The 20,526-nt window shown below is 45.5% G+C and overlaps 1 protein-coding gene across 4 annotated transcripts in view; it reads right to left on the bottom strand.

The window, feature by feature from the left end:
- The window catches only part of LPIN1 (lipin 1), a 107,991-nt gene that overhangs the window by 35,093 nt on the left and 52,372 nt on the right, over window positions 1-20,526 (bottom strand). For all 4 annotated transcript variants that reach the window (XM_083178559.1, XM_083178562.1, XM_083178560.1 and 1 more), the window contains exons 5-9: window positions 13,615-13,704; window positions 10,241-10,370; window positions 7,340-7,649; window positions 2,403-2,496; window positions 526-716 (exon numbers count right to left, since the gene is read on the bottom strand). In XM_083178559.1, coding sequence (XP_083034685.1) covers window positions 526-716; window positions 2,403-2,496; window positions 7,340-7,649; window positions 10,241-10,370; window positions 13,615-13,704 — 815 coding nt within the window. The remainder of the gene's footprint in view (window positions 1-525; window positions 717-2,402; window positions 2,497-7,339; window positions 7,650-10,240; window positions 10,371-13,614; window positions 13,705-20,526) is intronic.

Below are 20,526 nucleotides of genomic sequence, written 5' to 3'. Positions count from 1 at the left end.
ACTTCCCTAGTGAAATGGATTTTCCGCTCAGATATTTTACAATGTAGTCCTGGGCTGTGACAGCATCTTTATCCCTTGACGATGAGCTGCTGGCTTAAATATATAATTTTAGCAAGATCTGTCCAAAATCTGAGATAATCTGTGAATTTGACAAAGTGCTGCTCATTAGAAGTCCCCCTTTTGTGCATTGATTCAATCATATACATTGATGTCGAACTTAGGGGTAGATGTATGAAGCAGTGATAAAGGAGAAGTGAGTCATAGGAGAACTGGCCCATGGCAACCAATCAGCACTAAGGTAACATCTATAATTTGCATAATCTAAAATTATGCAGAGCAGCTGATTGGTTGCCATGGGCCACTTCTCCTCCCTTATCACAGCTTCATACAGCTGCCCCTGAATATCCACAGAAATCAGCATATCAAGGCATGTCCTATAAAGGCAGGACAGGGGTGTGTTCTGGATTAAAGGGATATTATGGCAACCATATTTATATCTAAATATTTTGGGACATTTTACTCTACCTTTTGTCAGTTCTTTATTGTCAGTGAGGCCTCCGCACAGGGAAATAGCAATGGCCGGTAGATCCCGTAATCCGTCAGAGATGCTTTCTACTCCGCTGTCCACCCCAGAGCTTCCCACAGACTGCGGAGACTGGTTGGCGGAACGTGACCCGTTCTCTCCTGTGCTCTTCCCAGCTATGGCCGCGTCCCCACTGGAAGGAAACAGCGAGTCAAGTAAGAAACTGGTGTTTGTCCAATATAAAAAACCACACAGATACAAACATATATACTATTTATATCTACAATAGAGAAAAATATAGTGTACTATTAAAAAACGGATTAGGTGAAGGCCATAAACTGACAGAGCATCCCGACAAGACAGGTCCAGACCTGAAGCCCGATGTGTCAAGCTTCAAAAAGTGATAAAAATAAGAGAGTGATAAACAAACATGTCAGTTAAATACTGATTGGCTGGTTGTTTATCACTCTCCCCTTTTTGAAGCTTGATACATCTGACCCCTGGTGCTTAACGGACCTTTTAGAAGCAGTTGATAAATCCTAACAGGGAGCGGGGGGGTTGGGCCAGTCTTAGGGGGGTATTCAATCGGTCACGGCTGTCAAGCTGGCCCTACAGCCATGACCCTTTCCTGTTCTCGATCTTCTCAAACGAGAATTTGCAGGTGGGATTCAATGTCTCGCCTGCAGCGGGAAGAGAAGGGGGCGTGGCCGCAAGCTGCGGCCAGAAAGAGGGGAGCTGCAGCCGGGAGCTCGTCATTTCCCACTCGTTCTTAGCAGAACGAGCCCGACTGCTTGTGAAGTCGGGCTCGTTCTGCCGAGATCCCCTGTTCAATGCTGTCGGGGAAGACAGCATTGAATAGGGCCGCGCAGCCATCTCTTCCGTCGGGAGATGGCTGCGGGAGTACTCACGAGTATTCATTTGCCAGTCCTTTTTTATTAACAGCTGCAGTAAATACCATGCTGAGGGCGGGATGTATCAACATACATCACCGCCCTTCGCACGGCAGCCGCCGCGATGCTACCGCATATGTACTAACATATGCGGCCAGCATCGGGCTGCGGTAACGGAGACCCCCGTGATACCTGTGATGTGGGCTGCAGGGGTCTCAGTCACCTCCCGGCGGCTGCCAGCGTCCCCCTGCGTCTCCTCCTCCCCCCTGAAGCCGGATGTCCTCCCGGCTGTCACACCAGGGGGAGGAGGAGGTTAAAGGAGGACAGGAGGGGGGGGGGCGGCGCGCATACGGCGTACGGTGGGGGGGCGAAAGAAGCCCATAGGCTTCTATAGGGTATCGCCACCCTCTGGGTGGCGATACCCTGGCCAGCGAATACGGGGCGAACCGGTGATGATACATAGGAAAATGCGGTAAAACGGGGGTTTTACCGCATTTTCCCTTTAGTACATCCCGCCCTGAGTGTGGGACAGATTATTGGCCATAGGGGGAGACACTAGCTCCCAGTGCACTTTTAACTGTGGCCGCTAACAAAATGGCTTTAAATTAATTTTGTGACTTATGTTTTTGTCCTACTAATAAAAACCTATTGCACAGCACTGTAGTACAGTGTTTTTTTTTACTATTTCACACAGTTCCATGATAGGAAAAACGTTGGAAATGGCCATTTTACTGTACAGATTATTAGGCTGTTGCTGTTGCTTTCCCTGTATGTGCAGATATTGGAGCGGTACTAGGTGACCCATTACCCAGATAGATGGTATAACCAGGGAGAGGGTGGAATAGTAATTGCTGCTCGGTAATGATGTCATAGGCACAGATCGGGAATACCCCGTTATTGTATACTGCATTCTATGTAACACAGTAGCAGGAAAACATTGTGTGAAATACTATATAACATACTATATAATATAGAAAAAACATATGAACCTTTTTGGGAAATATAAGGCTGCGAGCTCAGGATCCATGCAAGTTATCTCCTCCAAATACACTCCGTCAGTCCCAAGGTGACGGCTCCGCTTGTCTGAAATAAACAAAATGTAGAAATCAGAGGCACATTATTCTGTACAGCATATATATATATTTATTCATAAATTATCTGCTGGCCATCGGAATCCGCTGTATTGGCCAGGTATACTTGTGTATACTAGGCATAATGAGAAAAACTGTAACTGGAGGTGTTTATTTTACTCTGCTTTGCCTGGATATTTATTTTATTATTTATTAACAGTTTCTCATATAGCGCACACATATTCCGCAGCGCCTTACAGAGAATATCGGAACATTCACATCAGTCCCTGCCCCAGTGGAGCTTACAATCTATATTCCCTACCACATGTACACGCACACACAGACATTCTAGGGTTCATTTTGTTGGGAGCCAATTACCCTACTAGTATATTTTTGGGATGTGGGAGGAAACCGGAGTACCCAGAGTTAACCCACGCAAGCACGGGGAGAATATACAAACTCCGCACAGGTAGGGCCATGGTGGGAATGGAACCCATGACCTCAGTGCTGTGATGCAGTACTGTATCAAATCTTGGAGACAGATAAAATATCAGCCAGTCAGCCAACTGTTATTTATCAAGCACAGCCTGTAAGACGTGATCACACAGGTGCCAAATTGTAGCCGTGCGAATATGTCCAAATCCCATCATAACAAATTCAGCATTGAATTAATTTTACACTTGGTACAAGTGATCGCAGCCTCCACGTAGCACTGGACTTACTCAGCGGTGTGATGGAAATAGGCATATACGGCCTGGAGCCGACATCGCACACCCACCCATAAACCGCTCAGGCACGCCTAGCATTTCCCAGACACTACCAGCATTTTCCTTGGAATGCCTGCGTTTTTTCTTAGCACACCCACTAAATTGCAGTTTCAGTCCCTGCGTCCTGTCAATTTCCTTGCAAGTGGCTAGCGAATAGGGGGGGGATTCTCTAAACTAAAAATGCGGTAAAAACACCGTTATCGGATTTTTTCCGCATTTTGTGATGCTATAAGCATCCCCCGCTGGGTTACCGCCTATGGGCTTCTACCGTGACCCCCCGCTGCCCTGCACCGACCCCCGCCGCCCTGCACTGACCCCCCCCCTCTCACCTGTGTCCGGGCACAGAGCTGTGCTGCCTGGACCTGTGACCTCGTCCTCCCTGCACTGTACATCCTCTTCCGGGAGCAGGGAGGAGGAGGAGGAGAGCCAGCCCCACCTGCAGCAGCATCATCCAGGCCGGGTAAGAGAGGGTGGGGGGAGCCCCCAGGACCCACCGCTCATCGCCGGGTCACCGCAAAAGACAGCTCTTAACGCAAGAGCTATCTTTTGTCATAATTATCGCATGTTTGATCATATGCGATAATTATGTTTGCGGTAGCCGGCGGTAAGGGGGCGCGGATGTTAGAGCATCCCCCCCAGGAAAAGTTACAGCACTTCATGCAGGATTGGCCTCGCTCATGCGTACTGTCAACCATACGCATGGCAAGTGTATAGTCGCCCGCGCGCACCCATGTGATCGGGTGTGAATCGGGCCCATTCACAGAGCCAGATGCATCAATATATCTTTAGAGGTAACAGTCATCGGCTGTGCTGCACAAATAGATCAACAACAACAACAACAACAACAACAACTGGAAAAGATCTGCAGAGAAACAAATGGCTCAGCCCGTGATCTCTGCAAACAGCAGCGTTGTTCAGTAACAACAAGGAGCCACATCCAGCAGCTCACATTAGCAATGCATGAATACATTCCATCATTTGGCGCATTGTAAGTGTTTACTTGTTCTGTCATTTGCATTGCTGCCTCTGGAATATCATTATATTGTTTCAGGACTGAGATTTACATACTTTTTTTTTTTCAGTAGCGGATAACCCATCAGGAAATGGCACAGGGACTATTTACGTCACCAACACACAGGGGGAGATTTATCAAACTGAGGAGTTACCCGTAGCAACCAGGTTTTACCCATCTATAAAATGACATATTGGTTGCTATAGGCAACACTCACACTTGTCATTCTGTGGGAAGAGCAAGTGCCCAACAAACGAGGCGTCAGTGACGCATTATTAAAGCTGCATTCTACAAAATGGCCGCCACCGTTGTTGCAGGAGATTGCGCTTTATTCTGCGATCTGGAAAACATGACCTGTAGGAAGGATCTATACTGTACTACAGTACTGTAGTAATGATGTGTAGGGAGAAAAGGACAAACATAGCAAATAGAAAACATCAGCCGCATACAGTACGTGCAAATAAAATTGTTTGGACACCATCAATCTCCATAGCCCAATATGGCACATATCGTGCCATTAACGCAGGGATGGGGAACCTTCGGTCCTCCAGCTGTTGTTTAACTACACATCCCAGCATGCCCTGAAACAGTTTTAGCATGGCCACATAGCAAAACTGTAGCAGGGCATGCTGGGATGTGTAGTTCAACAACAGCTGGAGGGCCGAAGGTTCCCCATTCCTGCATTAACAGATGCCAGCAACCATATCTAAACATGCCGCTTACCTAAAAGCACAGAGAAAAATCAAATGTATTCCTTGTGTTACAATGGAAAAATAAGTGGTGTTCTAGTTGGCACTACTGTATTTCTGCATTATACTGCATATACGATTATTTGGAGGGTAGTACATATACAGATTTTATGCCCACCCAGCAATAGAACATTCATTCTAGCACCTTGTAAAATCCTTGCAGTTCCTCCTTCCTGCCTGGGGTGTCGCTCTCTGCTGTAGTCTTTCAAGCACGGTCTGGTTGGTACCTCAATGCTGAGATACCAACTAGACCAGGGGTGTCAAACTCAAATTCATCGGGGGGCCGCATCAGCAGTTTGGTCACCCTCAAAGGGACGGTTGTATCTGTAGGTCCCCCTGTATAATTATAATGCCATGACACCACAGGCTGCTCCCCCTGTATAATATAAAATGAATGCCATGACACCACAGGCTGCTCCCCCTGTATAATAATAATAATGCCATGACACCACAGACTGCTCCCCCTGTATAATATAATAAAAGTAATGCCATGACACATAAATGATTATACAGGAGGAGCAGCCTGTGGTGTCATGGAATTATTATTATTATACACGGGGACACCTCAGGAAACAGCAGATATATTTTTTTTTTATTGTGAGTGTGATCCTCATCCTCACTTACTGTTTCTCCGTCTGTCCTGCAGCTGCTGCGGCTTCCAGCTTTTCTTCACTGCTTGCTGCGGCCACACTGTCCCCGACTCCCGGTCCAGCTTCCCTGCCTGCTCCTACTTCTCTACAGATGCATGGGCGGGCGGCGTCATCCTCATGACGTCCCCACCCAGTGTCTGTCACTGCCGGGCATCAGAGGGAACAGGCGGCCGGGCCCTCCTTCACGTAGCCGTGGAGGCCGGGGGCCATGTTTCTGTAGCCGCATACATATGTGCCTACAGGAACATGGCCGCCAACAGTGGAGGAACAGGTAAGGTGGACGCGGCCCGCAGCACTCCTGTTTTAGACACACTGCCCCTGCGTGCTATCTCCTCACGCGGGCCACATGACGAGGTCTGGTGGGCCGGATTTGGCCCGCGGGCCTTGTGTTTGACACCCGTGAACTAGACTGTGATGGAAACACCACAGCAAAGAGAGACATCCCAGGCAGGAAGGAGGAACTGCAGGGATTTTACAAAGTGCAGAGTGCTAGAATGAACATTATTAGAACCTCTTCCATCTACAGGCTAGCACCACAAGTGTGTAACAGCGCTCTAGGAAATAGAAAGCATGGGAGCAGCTAATATTCTAGAACCATTAAATATAGTGAGATTTGCATAAATACACAGCAGCATAATGAAACTATAATAAAACAGAACATCAATATACATGTTATAAGTTGTGCAGCTGAGTAATACATATAGGGGGTTATTCTGGTTCACTCGCAAAGGCAAATTCACTCTCTAATGGACAAAACCATGTGCACTGTAAGTGGGGCAGATGTAACAGGTGCAGAGAGGGAGATTTGGGGGAGATATTTTGTTTCTGTGCAGGGTAAATACTGGCTGCATTATTTTTACACTGCAATTTAGATTTCAGTTTCAACACACCCCACCCAAATTTAACTCTGCACATGTTACATCTGCCCCACCTGCAGTGCACATCGTTTTGCCCAATGTGGATACAAATTAGTACTGCAATCAGATTTGAATAAGGGCCAATGTTTGGAGCAGGGGTAATTTGCGCCAATTTCCAAAATAATGGAGCCGTTTAATAGATCTTAATTAAGATTCAGGTGAACCTGTAAACTAAATTATAGCAATGATGGTTTATGATTGATATCTGTACATGGGGAATACATGTTGTTAATTGTCTATTTAAATGTATAGTGATTTTGTTTTGATTATGTGGCTACTGTATTAGTGATCGGGCTCGTCTGAGTAGTGGATTATTGGCTCCAGTGCAAGTTGTTGTCAGGTTAGCACAGGGCTGGGCAACACCGGCCCTCCAGATGTTGATGAACTACACATCCCAGCATGCCTTGCATCAGTTTCAACATGGCCACATAGCAAAACTAATGCAAAGCATCCTGGGATGTGTAGTTCACTAACATCTGGAGGGCCGGTGTTGACCAGCCCTGGGTTAGCATCACAAAATACTTGTATGGAAAGATCAATTCAGTGTGGAACCTGACCATTTGTCCTGTATGCTTACTTATTCTCATTAACAAAGTTTCCTTTCCTGCCAGTGTATTCAGCACTCTACCAAGTTTCCTTTCCTGTCAGTGTATTCAGCACTCTACCAAGTTTCCTTTCCTGCCAGTGTATTCAGCACTCTACCAACTAGAGTAAGAGTCCTATAGTTATAGTGTGTTCTCTGCTGCATTGGTCTTATGTACCTTTTTTCTTGGAAGGGGAGTCAGTCTTGCTTGCTGGCGGACTCATACTGGCAGAGGGTGGTGCTGAGTCTTCGCAAGGATGGAGATTCGGGGCGGAAGCTCCCTTCGATTCAGCATCGGCTTCACTTGTCATATGCGGGTCACACTCAGGGACAATGTCCTCTACAATTAATGGGGTGGGCTGTTCCCCCGCTGGCTCGGGTGAAAAGGCTTGTCCTTCATCGGAGGGTCTCGAAATAATCCTGAAATGCGTATTCTCTGAAGGATTTATGTTCACAACACTGGTGTCCTTCACTTTATGTTGGGAAGACTAGGAAAAAAACATCAACATTTCATGAATGATTTATATCTGGGGTGAAAAGTGAAAATTAAATAAACTACAAAAAAAAACAGGAAACACTACCCACTTCCTGTAGCTGTCAACAACAGACCAGACCCACTTCCTTTTGATGTTACTACTCAGAGCCACTTAAGAATATCAATCACAGACCAGACCCACTTCCTGCCAGTATCTCTCACAGACCCACTTCCTGCCATTATCAATCACACAACAAACCCACTTCCTGTCATTATCAATTACACAATAGACCCACTTCCTGTTCATGTCACTCACACACCAAAATCACTTCCTGTCATTGAAACTCAAAGACCAGACCCACTTGCTGCCGGTATTGCTCACAGACCAGGGGAACAGTTACCTCACCATTAGGCTCAGTCTCCCACATGGGCATGTGTTTAAATGCAAATAGCAGCTGAAATTACCCCTCTGTGAATGGATCCCACCACTTCTAAACATAGGTCACTCTCGACAATCCCCTTGTAATGTACTAAATGCATAATACAATCCTACAGTTGTTCCTTTGCTTTATTGTAACATTTAGAAAACAATAAAAACACACATTGGACCTATGACTCTATATACCAGCTAAATCTGGTGATATAGCACCAACATTTAAAGCGGCAATTGATTTTTATTTCAAACCAGGTTGGATTTGACAAAGTAATTGCTGCTTTAAATCTGACTGGAATATTGGCAAACTTGTGCCAGTGTACATAATTTGTAAGATATTATATTAGGGTCATTATATTTATCTGATTAATACAGTAACAAAGGGAAGGTCAGGCTTTACAATTCCTAAAACTACTTATGAGAGAGATATACTTTTGGCTGACCGTTAATTTAAACTTTGCTTTTATTATTATTTCAGATTACATAATATTAAATGCATTTATCTAACTTAACTGTTCCATCGTGAAAACAGAAAAGAACTGAGAACATAGAAATGCAAGATGGAGGGCAACCACTGGCACATTGGGGGTTATTCTGATTCACTCGCAGAGGCAAACTCCTTCTCAAATGGACAAAACCATTTGCACTGCAGGTGGGGCAGATGTAACTTGTGCAGAGAGAGTTAGATTTGGGTGGGGTTTTACTTCAAAGTGAGATCTATATTGCAGTGTAAAAATAAAGCAGCCAGTATTTACTGTGCACAGAAACAAAATAACTCACCCAAATCTAACTCTCTCTGCACGTTACGGGATGCAGTTACAATCCTGGCGGTCAGGATCCCGGCGTTCAGAATCCCGACGCCGGAATCCCGACCGCCGAAATGCCGACACTTTCTCCCTCCGTGGGTGTCCACGACACCCCTGGAGGGAGAATAAATTAATGTGCCGAGCGTAGCGAGGCACCGGGCCCGCTGCGTGGCGAGCACAGCGAGCCCGCAAGGGGGGGCGATCCACGTCCCCCCCTTGTCGGCATTTCGGCTGTCGGGATTCCGGCGTCGGGATTCTGAACACCGGGATCCCGACCGCCGGGATTCAATACTGAATCCGCACGTTACATCTGCCCCACCTGCAGTGCACATGGGTTTGTCCATTTGAGAGGGAATTTGCCTCTGATAGTGAATCAGAATAAGGGCCATTGACTGCCAACGTATATCACACATTCTACAATTCCCATGGCATTTCCAACATAGGTGTATTAAATGCGGAGGCGAGGGGGGGTTTTGTACGCAGAGGATGGCTTATTTTGTCTAGGAAAAGCCATTCTCGCCGTCCATCCCCCACTCGCTGTATTCAATGTTTTGGGAGAAATCCTCCCCCCTAAACGGCGAGCCCCGCTGTTTTAACCCCTTCAGTGGTGAGTTTTGCTGGGGCAGGAAAAACCTACCAGCACAGGTTTGTCCTGCCGCAGCTAAACTCACCACAGAGCTGTGGGCCACCCTCCCCGTCCCCCTCATCACTGCTTCGGGATCGTACGCCGGAGCTTCCGGGCCCTTCCACCGCCCCAGCCTTCATTCATAACATGTGGCAGGCATGTGGGCAGCTCCTGAGTCCCCCCCCTGCCACCAGACGCCTGCTTACTACTACAACTAATGGCGGCTGGGACAGGGGAGAGGAGAGGTGAGGGGGAGAGGAGGAGAGCGGCCACTAGGGGGGACTGCCTGGACAGGTGATGCACCAGTGGTGCACAGCTGCAGGCACCACTGGCGCACACCTTCTTCTTAGTGGTATGCCTGGAAATTTTCCGGGACAGCCCACTGCGGCAGCACAGCTGAGCCTGGAAAATTTCCGGGCATACCACTCAAGTGGTTAATGGTCACACTCGCCGTTTCCACCTCGCTAAAAAGAACCAGCGAAGAGGAAGCGACAAGTGAAGGAGAGGAAGTTTAATACTCTGACGGCGATCTATCGGCACCGAGGTACACTCTGACACGGTCCATGTTGATTATGTCGACATTTGGGACAAAAAAAGTGAAACCCAATGACCCATACCCCTGTATAGCCTGTCTGTCTGTAAGGCAGAGTGTTTATGTCATTCTGCAAGGGAAAGCATCTGGTCTATTGTGGTAGTACTTTGTTTCACACAAAGGATACAGGGCCATAACTGTGACTTACCTTAGTAGCCTGAGGTAGTTCCCCCCAGGCCCAGTGCATTGGAAGCTCACTGAGGACCATTCCGCGCTCCATTGGTTTGCTGACCAACTCAGAGTCACTTTTAGGGGTTGCAGGACGGGAAACTGGGGGGCTGAAGAAAAACAATAAAATGTAAGAACATATCTGAGCTCCATCTATTCCGCCACCATATCTTGTCCCCTCTGTTTCTCGGAGACAGACTCTTACTGCATCTTTGTACCATAAAAGGTGTCCATACACTAGAGAGACTTCTATGATAGGAGAAGTTGAATGCGAATTCCCTTGAACTGCCCGGCAGCTTCATGGGTGGCAGGACCGCATATGATATAACATAGGCAGGCCTTTTGCAGGAGTTTAGGTGCCAGAGTCCTCCCGGGCCGATGCAAACATCCCCAAGCCTGCCGCCTGTGGTCACTGCTGTAACTGACTGGCGACTGGGGAGGCAGGGGAGCTCTGGAATACAAACGCCGGAGCGGAGATTAGGGGGGGCCCCGGGGGTTCAGCTAAGAGGCAGCTTGCAAGTTTGCAGTTGCAGATTACTGGCAGCCTCAGACATACTCACATTAGCTTAGATGGCAAGTTACCCTTCGATGTTCCAGGATTTGCGGATGCATCTACAAAGCCATCGCTGTTTGTGATGCAGTCGCAGTTTTTGCCTGGGGTGATTTTTCTGTCTGGGTGGCGGCTTTCTGATCGCAGTGAACCGCTTTTTCTCTGATTAGCGATCCTAACTGAATTAGGCCCCAAATGCGACCTAAAGGGGTTGCAACAATGTATGAGGCCACATCTGTGTGTGTATGTGTATGTGTGTGTGTGTGTGTGTGTATGTATGTATCTGACTTAAATACCCTCTTTTCATGGATGGGAAACCTTTGGCACTACAGCTGTTGAACTACACATCCCAGCATGCCTTGCCACAGTTTTAGCATAACCAAAAAGCAAAACTGTAGCAGGACATGCTGGGATCTGTAGTACAACCACAACTGGAGTGCCGAGGATTCCCCATCCCTGCTCTATATCAATGTTTTATAACTCAACTTATCAAATCTCCATCTTGCCATCATAGATCTAGTTACACGCCTCACCTGTATGTATCTGACATCTTCCTCACAGAGCCATTGCTGCTTGGCCCGTACAGCTCTCCGTGTGAATGTAATTAATCACAGGCTGACGTCTGGCTTTGCTCCAGTGCACCAGTCCCTGTGATTCCCAGAAAGGGACACGGCTACTGATATATATGTGTGGTTATGGGATATTTATCTCGGAGTAAGTGTAGTGTAAATCTGCCTTGGGTAGTGGGTTTAATAGATGTTGTGACCCTCAGTAATTCAACCGTGCACAGGTTTATCTAGCGGAATGTGGAGTGAACGCATGGGAATCAGGATGCTGCACACATCGCCAGGACAAGAGCAATGTATTCTGGGGGAAAAACATATTCAGGGATGTATTCTATAGGATTTACTCTCTGCGGTGTGTTTATGCAGCACTATGTACTCAGAATGGAATACAGAGAGGTTCTCGGGAGAGCTAGAGAGGTGTTACAGTATCTCACAGGTTTTATGCGGAAAGTCAGCCATGCGTCACGGTTGTAATGTTATTCATAAGCAAGAAAACATAACAAGGAGTCTCCATGATAGTTTGCTGAGCTGACTGCTAATGTGAACACGCCTGATATAATACACCGGGTATTGCTTTGTTACAGAACTGAGTGGTAGATGTATAAAGCAGTGATAAGGGAGGAGAAGTGATAAAGTGCCTGGTACTTTATCACCGGCCAATCAGCTCCTGACTGTTAGGTTACAGGCTGGGTTTAAAAAGGAACAGTCAGGAGCTGATTGGCCGGTAATAAAGTACCAGGCACTTTATTACTCCTCCTCCCTTATCACTGCTTCATACATCTACCACTCAGCCTTCTGGCACTAGGGCAACGCTGGGTCTGATATAAATGGCAGTTTTTGGCTCTCTATAGTTCATACCCCCTTTCTCTGCCCGAATTGGGTACAAAGGGCCTAATTTAGACGACGACGCAGATTGACAAAAAATGCAATTTTTGGAGATCTGTACAAGCGCCAGTGCGCAAAGACCTAAACTGTGATAGACTCGCGTCCGCAGTTTAAGTTCGGATGGGGGGCGGTCCCGAGCATTTTCTTGGAGTGGTCTGGAAAACTCAGGCGTGTCCGAGTCGCTCCTCATGCAGGGCATCGGTGGTACATACTGGTGAAGGTCAGCTTTATAGGATAAAAATATGGCACCCATTACACAACATATAACCTTGTATCACAATACTGATCCTGCAGAGAACAACTTTCTTGGCATTCAATTAGCAAGAAGTGTCTTACACAAGTCAACAGACTTAGGGCGGGATATATTAATATACATCGCCGCCCTTCGCCTGACAGCCGCCACGATGCTGGCGCATATGTACTAACATATGCGGCTAGCATTGGGTTGCGGTGACGGAGACCCCCGCGATACCTGTATGTGGTGTGCGGAGGTCTCCGTCACATCCCGGCGGCTGCCAGTGTCCCCCTGCGTTTCCTCCTCCCCCCTGCAGCCGGATGTCCTCCCGGCTGTGACACCTGCTGGGAGAGGAGGAGATTAAAGGAGGACGGGAGGGGGGGGGCGCGCGTGGACGGCGGAGGCGATAGAAGCCTTATAGGCTTCTATAGGGTATCGCCACCCTAAGGGCAGGATGTACTAAAGGGAAAATGCGGTAAAACGGGTGTTTTACCGCATTTTCCTATGTACCATTACCCGTCCGCCCCGTTTCCGCATGGCAGGGTATCGCCACCCTCTGGGACTTAAGGGGAAGTCCCTCAGCGCATGCAGAGGGAAGCTGGAGGCAGTAGGGCATGCTGGTAGGGATCTAGTCGGATCCCTCACGCAGCAGCATTGTGAAAAGAAGTACACCTCGCCTTTTGAGCTCTGACAAAAACCCGTTAGATATGAGCTGCTTTTGAACAACATATTTCACGTTTACTCAGGGCCAGATGCACTAAGCTTCAAAAGTGATAAAATGGAGAGTGATAAACAGCCAGCCAATCAGCTCCTACCTGCCATGTCACAGGCTGTGTTGAAAAAATGTCAGGCAGGAGCTGGTTGGTTGGTTGTTTATCACTCTCCAATTTATCACTTTTGAAGCTTAATGCATCCGGCCCTCAGTGTGATATATGATATTCTGTAGAAACCATCATGTAAAATAGTGTGAGGTAAGTGGTCTAATTTCCAGAAGTGTGAAATGCGAAATCAGAAAAGTGCGAATTTTAGCAAATTTCACTCTCACTGTATTTAACAAAGCAATGGCTACTGACAAATCACCTACCACAGGACATAAGCACTATAGATACTGTACACACCTCTGCCTAGCAGACCACTCTCCATCTGAATGGGGATAGGTGTCGGACTTGAAGTGACTGATCAGCGGCTGGTTGTTCTGGACAGAAGATCTATAGGAGATAATAAGTTAGTGTTAAATATATGACAAAATGGATTCTATCTAATATAAGAAAAAATACACACATTTCAGAATTTATATAGGATAGGATTAGGATAGAACTGAAAAATACATTTCTCATGTGGTTTCTTAAATTGTAACCAGTGACAGGAAACAAGGGAGGCAGCCATTTTGTGAATTTGGTCAATAAAACGCCAGGCAATTCATAAACAAAAACATGCCTCGTGCCACAGTGACGTCGCTAGTTTCTATCTAGTTTCGCTCTCTTGGCGCAACCCACAAAATAAGAAATACATTTAACATGTTTAAATGTATTTAAGGTGAGCTTGCACTTATCTCTTCCCTGTTTGTATAGGCTGAGGAACCTGAAGCCATCTATGGGCCGTTGATTTCCTCAGCCCAGGGAACCAGAATGCCCTGACTTACAGCCTCCTGCATCACAGCGGTATGAGGAGATGCAGGGAGAGCTGGCCACCACAGACAGCTAATTGCACAGCACATGCACTTGCTTGGTTGGATAAGGGCTTAGCCTCCCTGCAGGTCTTGCTCTGCATCCAGCGAGTGGCCCTGCTACTGTTATACAATGGAGACACTGGCAGAACCTGATGGTCAGTTTCCAGCTCCCTGTTCCTGTCTTGGATATCCAACCTGTACCAAGCATAACACAGACCCGTTTCTGATTGTTCCCTGATCACTTCTGATTATTTTTGCGTCATCTTTGAACCAACATACACCAGGACAATATTGCAGATATACATTTCTTGGGCTTTATCATACAGATATGACCGCATTCACCCATCCTGAAATTGCTCCAGCATAATCCTGTTTAGCTCATCACAGACTTCGCCACGCCAAAACACGAATCCTAAGAGTACCGAGGGTGTGATGCAGAGATGACCACGGTTCTAGAAAATGTCCTTATGCTGCATTAGCGGCCTGAGGGCAAGAGGCGCCCCAGCAGCATTGCAGATCCGAGTGCTGCATCCAAAGACGCAGTATCGAATCACCATTGCAATCAACAGCCATCTGCATTAGCCTCGGAAGACACGGACCCTGGCCAGGAGGGACGCAAGCCTACATATTGGGAAGAGACATGCACATAAGGTTTGTATAAGACTGAATGAGGGCCTAGTACAATATGGGGCTAATTCTGGATCACTCGTAGTGATCCAGATTTGGCCCCTGCCCCGGTGGTCGAGGTTTGGGAATGTGCATTTCTGCGCATGTGAAAATCTGACAGTGAAAGGCGAGTTATACCCACTCGCCAGGCCATTCGCAATGGGGAGGGAGGGAGGGACGGGGGCAGTGATGGAGCCGAGCCATGGGAACACCTAACATTTTATGGGAGTCACCATGGGAACGCTGGGCGTTCCCATGGGTACGCGAGCGGGCTGATGCCTGCTGGGGGCTGGCAGTTGACGTCAGGCCCGGTCTTCGTTCCTGCGCGCACAAATAAAAAAAAGTCAGTTGAGACCATCGAATGATTACTCCTGCCGTAGAGGCATAAGAGGGGATATATTCTCGTTACACATCCCCCTTGCATGTTTCTGAGGGGATTCAGCATCTCTGGTGCCCAGTAAGCTGCAATCTTTGCATTTTAGCGAGCCAAACAGGATTACCCCCTAGAAGCAAACAAAGATACAAAATGGAGGGAAAAAGTAGCACAGTGTAGGAAAAGCTACACAACCTAGGGTAAGGGTGGGAAAAGGCAGGTCTGGTACAGGAGACCTGCGCTCTGCACTGGTGCGTGTAATCTGCCCCTTTATAACATTCCTTCGTTATAAAATACTAATCCTAAATACGTAGCACACTAGAAGCAATATAGTGGGAAAACTGAGGAAAAAAATAATACAGTTTGTGTGGTATGTTACATTGCCGGGCGGCCGGCTAATCTCGGCCACTCGCCACACTTTCTAAAATTAACTCCACGCCCACGTGGACACTGGGGTTATGACGTGGATAGTGGGCATATGATCCTTTATGTGTTAGCCGGGCTCCAGTTACGTAATTTGCGTAAATTACGTAGTTTACGTAGCCAGCATAGTGGTGTATTGGTAATCTCAATACACCACTACGCAAACTAACGGGCGCCCAACTAACATATAAGTACCAGTAAAAAGGCAAAAGACAGGGCCAAAACGAGTGACCACTATGCTTTATCTGACACTTTATACCAATTCCTTTGCAACAAAGAAAATACTAACCACTAAACACACTGAAGATGCAAATTGGAGAAAAAAATATGCAGCATAACAAATGACACTTACAGGGCACACCAGCTGTCTCAACTGTTGTCACTAACGGTGCAATCTAAACTTTTACCACTAGAGGTCACTAAATATCCATTTAAGCACTATAGTACCAACACTAAAGCAGCTCAGTTCAGTCCTTTGAGCGGCTTTCAGCCCAAAAGTGTCTACGGGCCAGAGATAAGGGGTGAGCGCCGATGCTCACTTCTGCATCATCACAGGTGGCCACCTAGTAATATGTTATACTGCGTTTTCGGGGGTTTTACCGCATTTCCTAATGTATTAATATCGGGCCCGCGTCACTGCATACTAGGGTATCGTCACCACTATAGAAGCCTATGGGCTTTTTATCGCCACCCGCCGCCTCTACCTCCAACACGCCGCCTCCGTTGACACCCCCTCTCCCCCTCCCCCTGGTTTACCTTGCTGCAGGTCCTCCTGGACCCGGAAAGTAAACCCCTCCTCCCCCTGCTTAGCTGTCCCGGCATGAGGGGAGGAGGAGGCACCCAGGGGAGTGACGGAGACCCCCCCCGCACACCACATTACAGGTTTCGCGGGGGGCTCAGTCACCGCATCGCGATGCCAGCCGCATATGTTGATACATATGCGCTGGCATCGCGGCGGCCGGGCGGCGATGTATATTAATACCCCCATAGTAAGAACAGTCCAGGCATGGATATAAAAATAAAGCTGGTAAACCACATGTTTATTACTGCATCATATACCATACACCAATTACGGCCTAAGATTACAGTGCGTTGTGTATTCAGGACATATGGAACTTTCTTGGCGTTTCCGTAAAGCTACACTTCAGTATGACGGTATTTATAAAAAAAAAAAAAAATTATATATATATATATATATATATATATATATATATATATATATATATATATATATATATATATATATATATATATATATACATATATATATATATATACATATATATATCGAAAGGGAATGGGGTTTAGTGATCCTTTTTCCGCGCCGGGTAGTGGGCAGCACTTCTATCGTACCTAGCTGTTAATATAGGTACCAGATGGGAAAAGTAGAAATATAGAGAGAGAGATAGATGTGCGCTCTATTCACCAATTAATCATCATACATTGGTACATAAAATGTATATTTATTTAGACTTTTCTTTACAGTATAAATGAAATAATTTTTCAATAAAAACAATGACAGCAATGCGGATTCCAGATTCAGATAAGATGTTTTTCAAATGAATGACAGGAAGAAGATCCGACTTCAACACAAAATAGACTTCGCGTTTCGTCCCTTAGGACTTCATCAGGGGCAAAAAATGAAGATCTGAATGTGAATCTAAATGGTGAAAAATATATATAAGCCGTAAGTGATATAATTATGCACATATATATTTTTATAAGTCCCTATTTGGGACGGTAGTGAAGATGGAGGTCATCTTAGCATAGAGGGTGAAAAGATGAACATAAAAGTGAGGAAAATCCAGCGGAGGATGGATGTGAACAAAAAATCCGGTGGGATAGTGAGGCGGAAAGAGAGAGAGAGCAATAGGACTAGCGTACGTCCCATCTTAATGTGGAGTTATTAAAAAGATCCAGAAAGAGACGGATGTGCCAGTGGTTGTATATGACCGATTACAATATACAAAAAAGGGGGGGTGAGACCATGTGAGATGAAAAAATAAGCAGACTAAGGTGATTCAGTAAATCTATATTCCCCTAGTGCGAGTGTGGATTCCACTTAGTGATATCACTTATAGCACCTTAATAGTGAAGGAGAGAAAAATTATGTGTTTTACATACCAAGTCTGGGCAGTGCCAAACATAAGAGATTCTTCCAACATTAAGAGCTGGGTATAGATGCTGAGTGGGTAAGATAACTGACCACGTCAGTTCAGGTAAAACCTCTGTCCTGCAGAGGTATAGGACTTTGAAAAAAAGGTCCTATGGGTAAATAAAAAACGTTAGTGTAGTCCTAACGAATATTTAAATGTTATGGGTGGGGGTCAGTTCTTGGGGTTACACATACCAATATCAGCGAATAAGTAGCTTGAAGTGAAGCTGCTTAACCACAGAAGTCCACGTTAGTGGTTAACAGAAAAACTAAAAAATAAATACACATAGTACTTAATGGACAATCCTTATGGCCAGCATTTAAAGAGCCATATATAAGTTGCTCCAAGTGTCATAGTAAATACGTGCCATAACACACAGGAGCGGTAATAATATGGAATAACACATACCATTTTCAGCCGATATGTAGCTTGAAATGGAACTGCTCAACCACAGAGGTCCACGTTAGTGGTTAACAAATACTAAAAATAAGTACATATAATCCTTAATATCACGTTCTTTTAGCAAGTATACATGTTACTCCAAATGGTAAGTTTCAAGTTAAATGTGTACCGTATCACATAGGAGAGCCAATAGAGGGTTATGGGGTGCTGACTACCACATACTCATATATTTATATGACGTGGGCAGGCATATAGCAGGTATATAGCACTATTCAAATAGTGTGACATCAGAATGATACATACTAATACGATATCACCGTATAATATAATGTCACCATAGGAAGTAAATGTTAAGAGACCCAAATCAGAGCAAGCCTTTCGTCTGATATATGTCAGTGTCATCTGAGATATACAACAGATTTATGCTGATAATTCCTGACAGGTATATATAGTTACTAATACATAGTGACAACAATACATGATTCATAATGGCATGCCATGTTAACCTTTGCATTAAATCATGTGGTACAATGTAAAATAAGATGAATCCAGCCAAATGAAGGTATAACACTGTCCCATTACAGCAGGCAGTGTAACCTAATGTTACAATAAGTCATAAGCATAGGTTACAGAGCATTTACTACACAGTGTATAGGACATACATAGGGTGGCTTTCTATATGGGACCAATAAAGAGCAACCTACCAGTAGAAGAGTGATATCCAACTCCTGTGGGTGTGCAGCGAGAACTACTGTTGATGAGGCATGGGTTTAAATACCCTGATCTGTCCTACGTCACTTCCTGCAAGCTATTACCTAGGGCATATACTAAACAGGGGTGTTCAACGAATAATAATAAAGTGGGATAGGTTCCAGAGGGAGTCGCTAAATATTAAAATGGGCAGGAGAAAAACTTAGACCTTGGGGTAGCTGAAATGCGCTATATTAGAAGGTGGTAAGCGTTCGTGGAACGCACTTCCAGGACGCGGTGCGTTCCAAATCACTAGTCTAGATATCCGGTCACCTGACCGCATCTGATAGGGCTGAGCTAACGTCCGTGGGACGCATATCCAGGAAGTAGTGCGTTCCATTGCACTGTGCTGTAGTGTGGCGCCCTTGGGACGCATTTCCGGGGTGTTTATGCGTTCCAGACCCCTCATCTGAATATCCGGTCACCTGACCGCATCTGATGGGGCTGAGCTGGCGTCGGTGGGACGCACAACCAGGAACTTGTGCATTCCAAGGCACTATGCTGTAATGCAAGCGCCTATTAACGTCTGGCTAGTGATAGCCGTGATATCTGTTCTGGGTTAAACAATCCCTAGTAGAATACGGCATATAGAGTGTAGATTCCTATGAATAAAGGTTCCTACCTACCGGAGGGGTGGAAAAATATCTAAGTAAGCACATAATGGGCAACAATTATTCTATGCATATGGACAAACCATACATCAATATTAATTAGATAGAACTAGACTATGTTTAGGAGAAATTACTATATAGAGTCTATTATGTGCATATAAACAAACCATGCATCAATAATTATTAAATTGCGCGGGACTAAATTGCGGGGAACCTTTAAACAATATAAGCTGAATAAGCTAAAGGATCAAGTTCATATAATATTAGATTTTGGATAGATAACGGTGGACTGTGTAAGAACATGTTTAATATATATTAAATATTACCTAGTGGGCTGTATACATGCGATACCTTATATGGGGTTATATAATCCCTAAACTTATTGAGTGTACCCTTGAATGGGAGTGCTATACAGAGAGTGCTATATATTAATAATACACGAGAACAAAAGTGGATACAAATAGGGTCAATAATGATAAAGTGCTATGGGTCCCTTTACTAACACACTTCCATCTGTACATGGGAGGTGTTCCCCATTAGCCTAAATACTTCAAGAGTGATACTCTTGATGTATGCAATATAGGTTTATAGCTGAATTGGTCCCATATGTACAATAATATATTGTCATCTCTATATGAGGAAGAGATTTGACAACATATGTACAATATACATGTTTATTACTGCATCATATACCGTACACCAATTTACCGTGCCACCTTATCATATGCACAGATATTTCTGAGTATCAATATTTAAGTATTAATAACAGAAGTGGTATAGTGGTACAAATCAGATAGGCCGGAAATTCTTAGCTAATAGTTACTTGCCAATTACCCTATATATTTAACTGGGTTAAAAGCTGTAGATAACCTGTCACCCTTAATAATGGTCTAAAACATAATCCCTCCTGATGGACTCTGGATTTTAGTATAGCCAGGGAGTAATCGAGCAGTTATAAGTTGTTCCAATTTGCCATACTG

This window comes from Crinia signifera, chromosome 3, assembly GCF_055691185.1.
Source record: "Crinia signifera chromosome 3, ASM5569118v1, whole genome shotgun sequence".
NCBI classification, from domain to species: domain Eukaryota; kingdom Metazoa; phylum Chordata; class Amphibia; order Anura; family Myobatrachidae; genus Crinia; species Crinia signifera.
The sequence above is the reverse complement of the archived record's forward strand: the minus strand, read 5'-3'. Positions and strand labels throughout refer to the sequence as shown.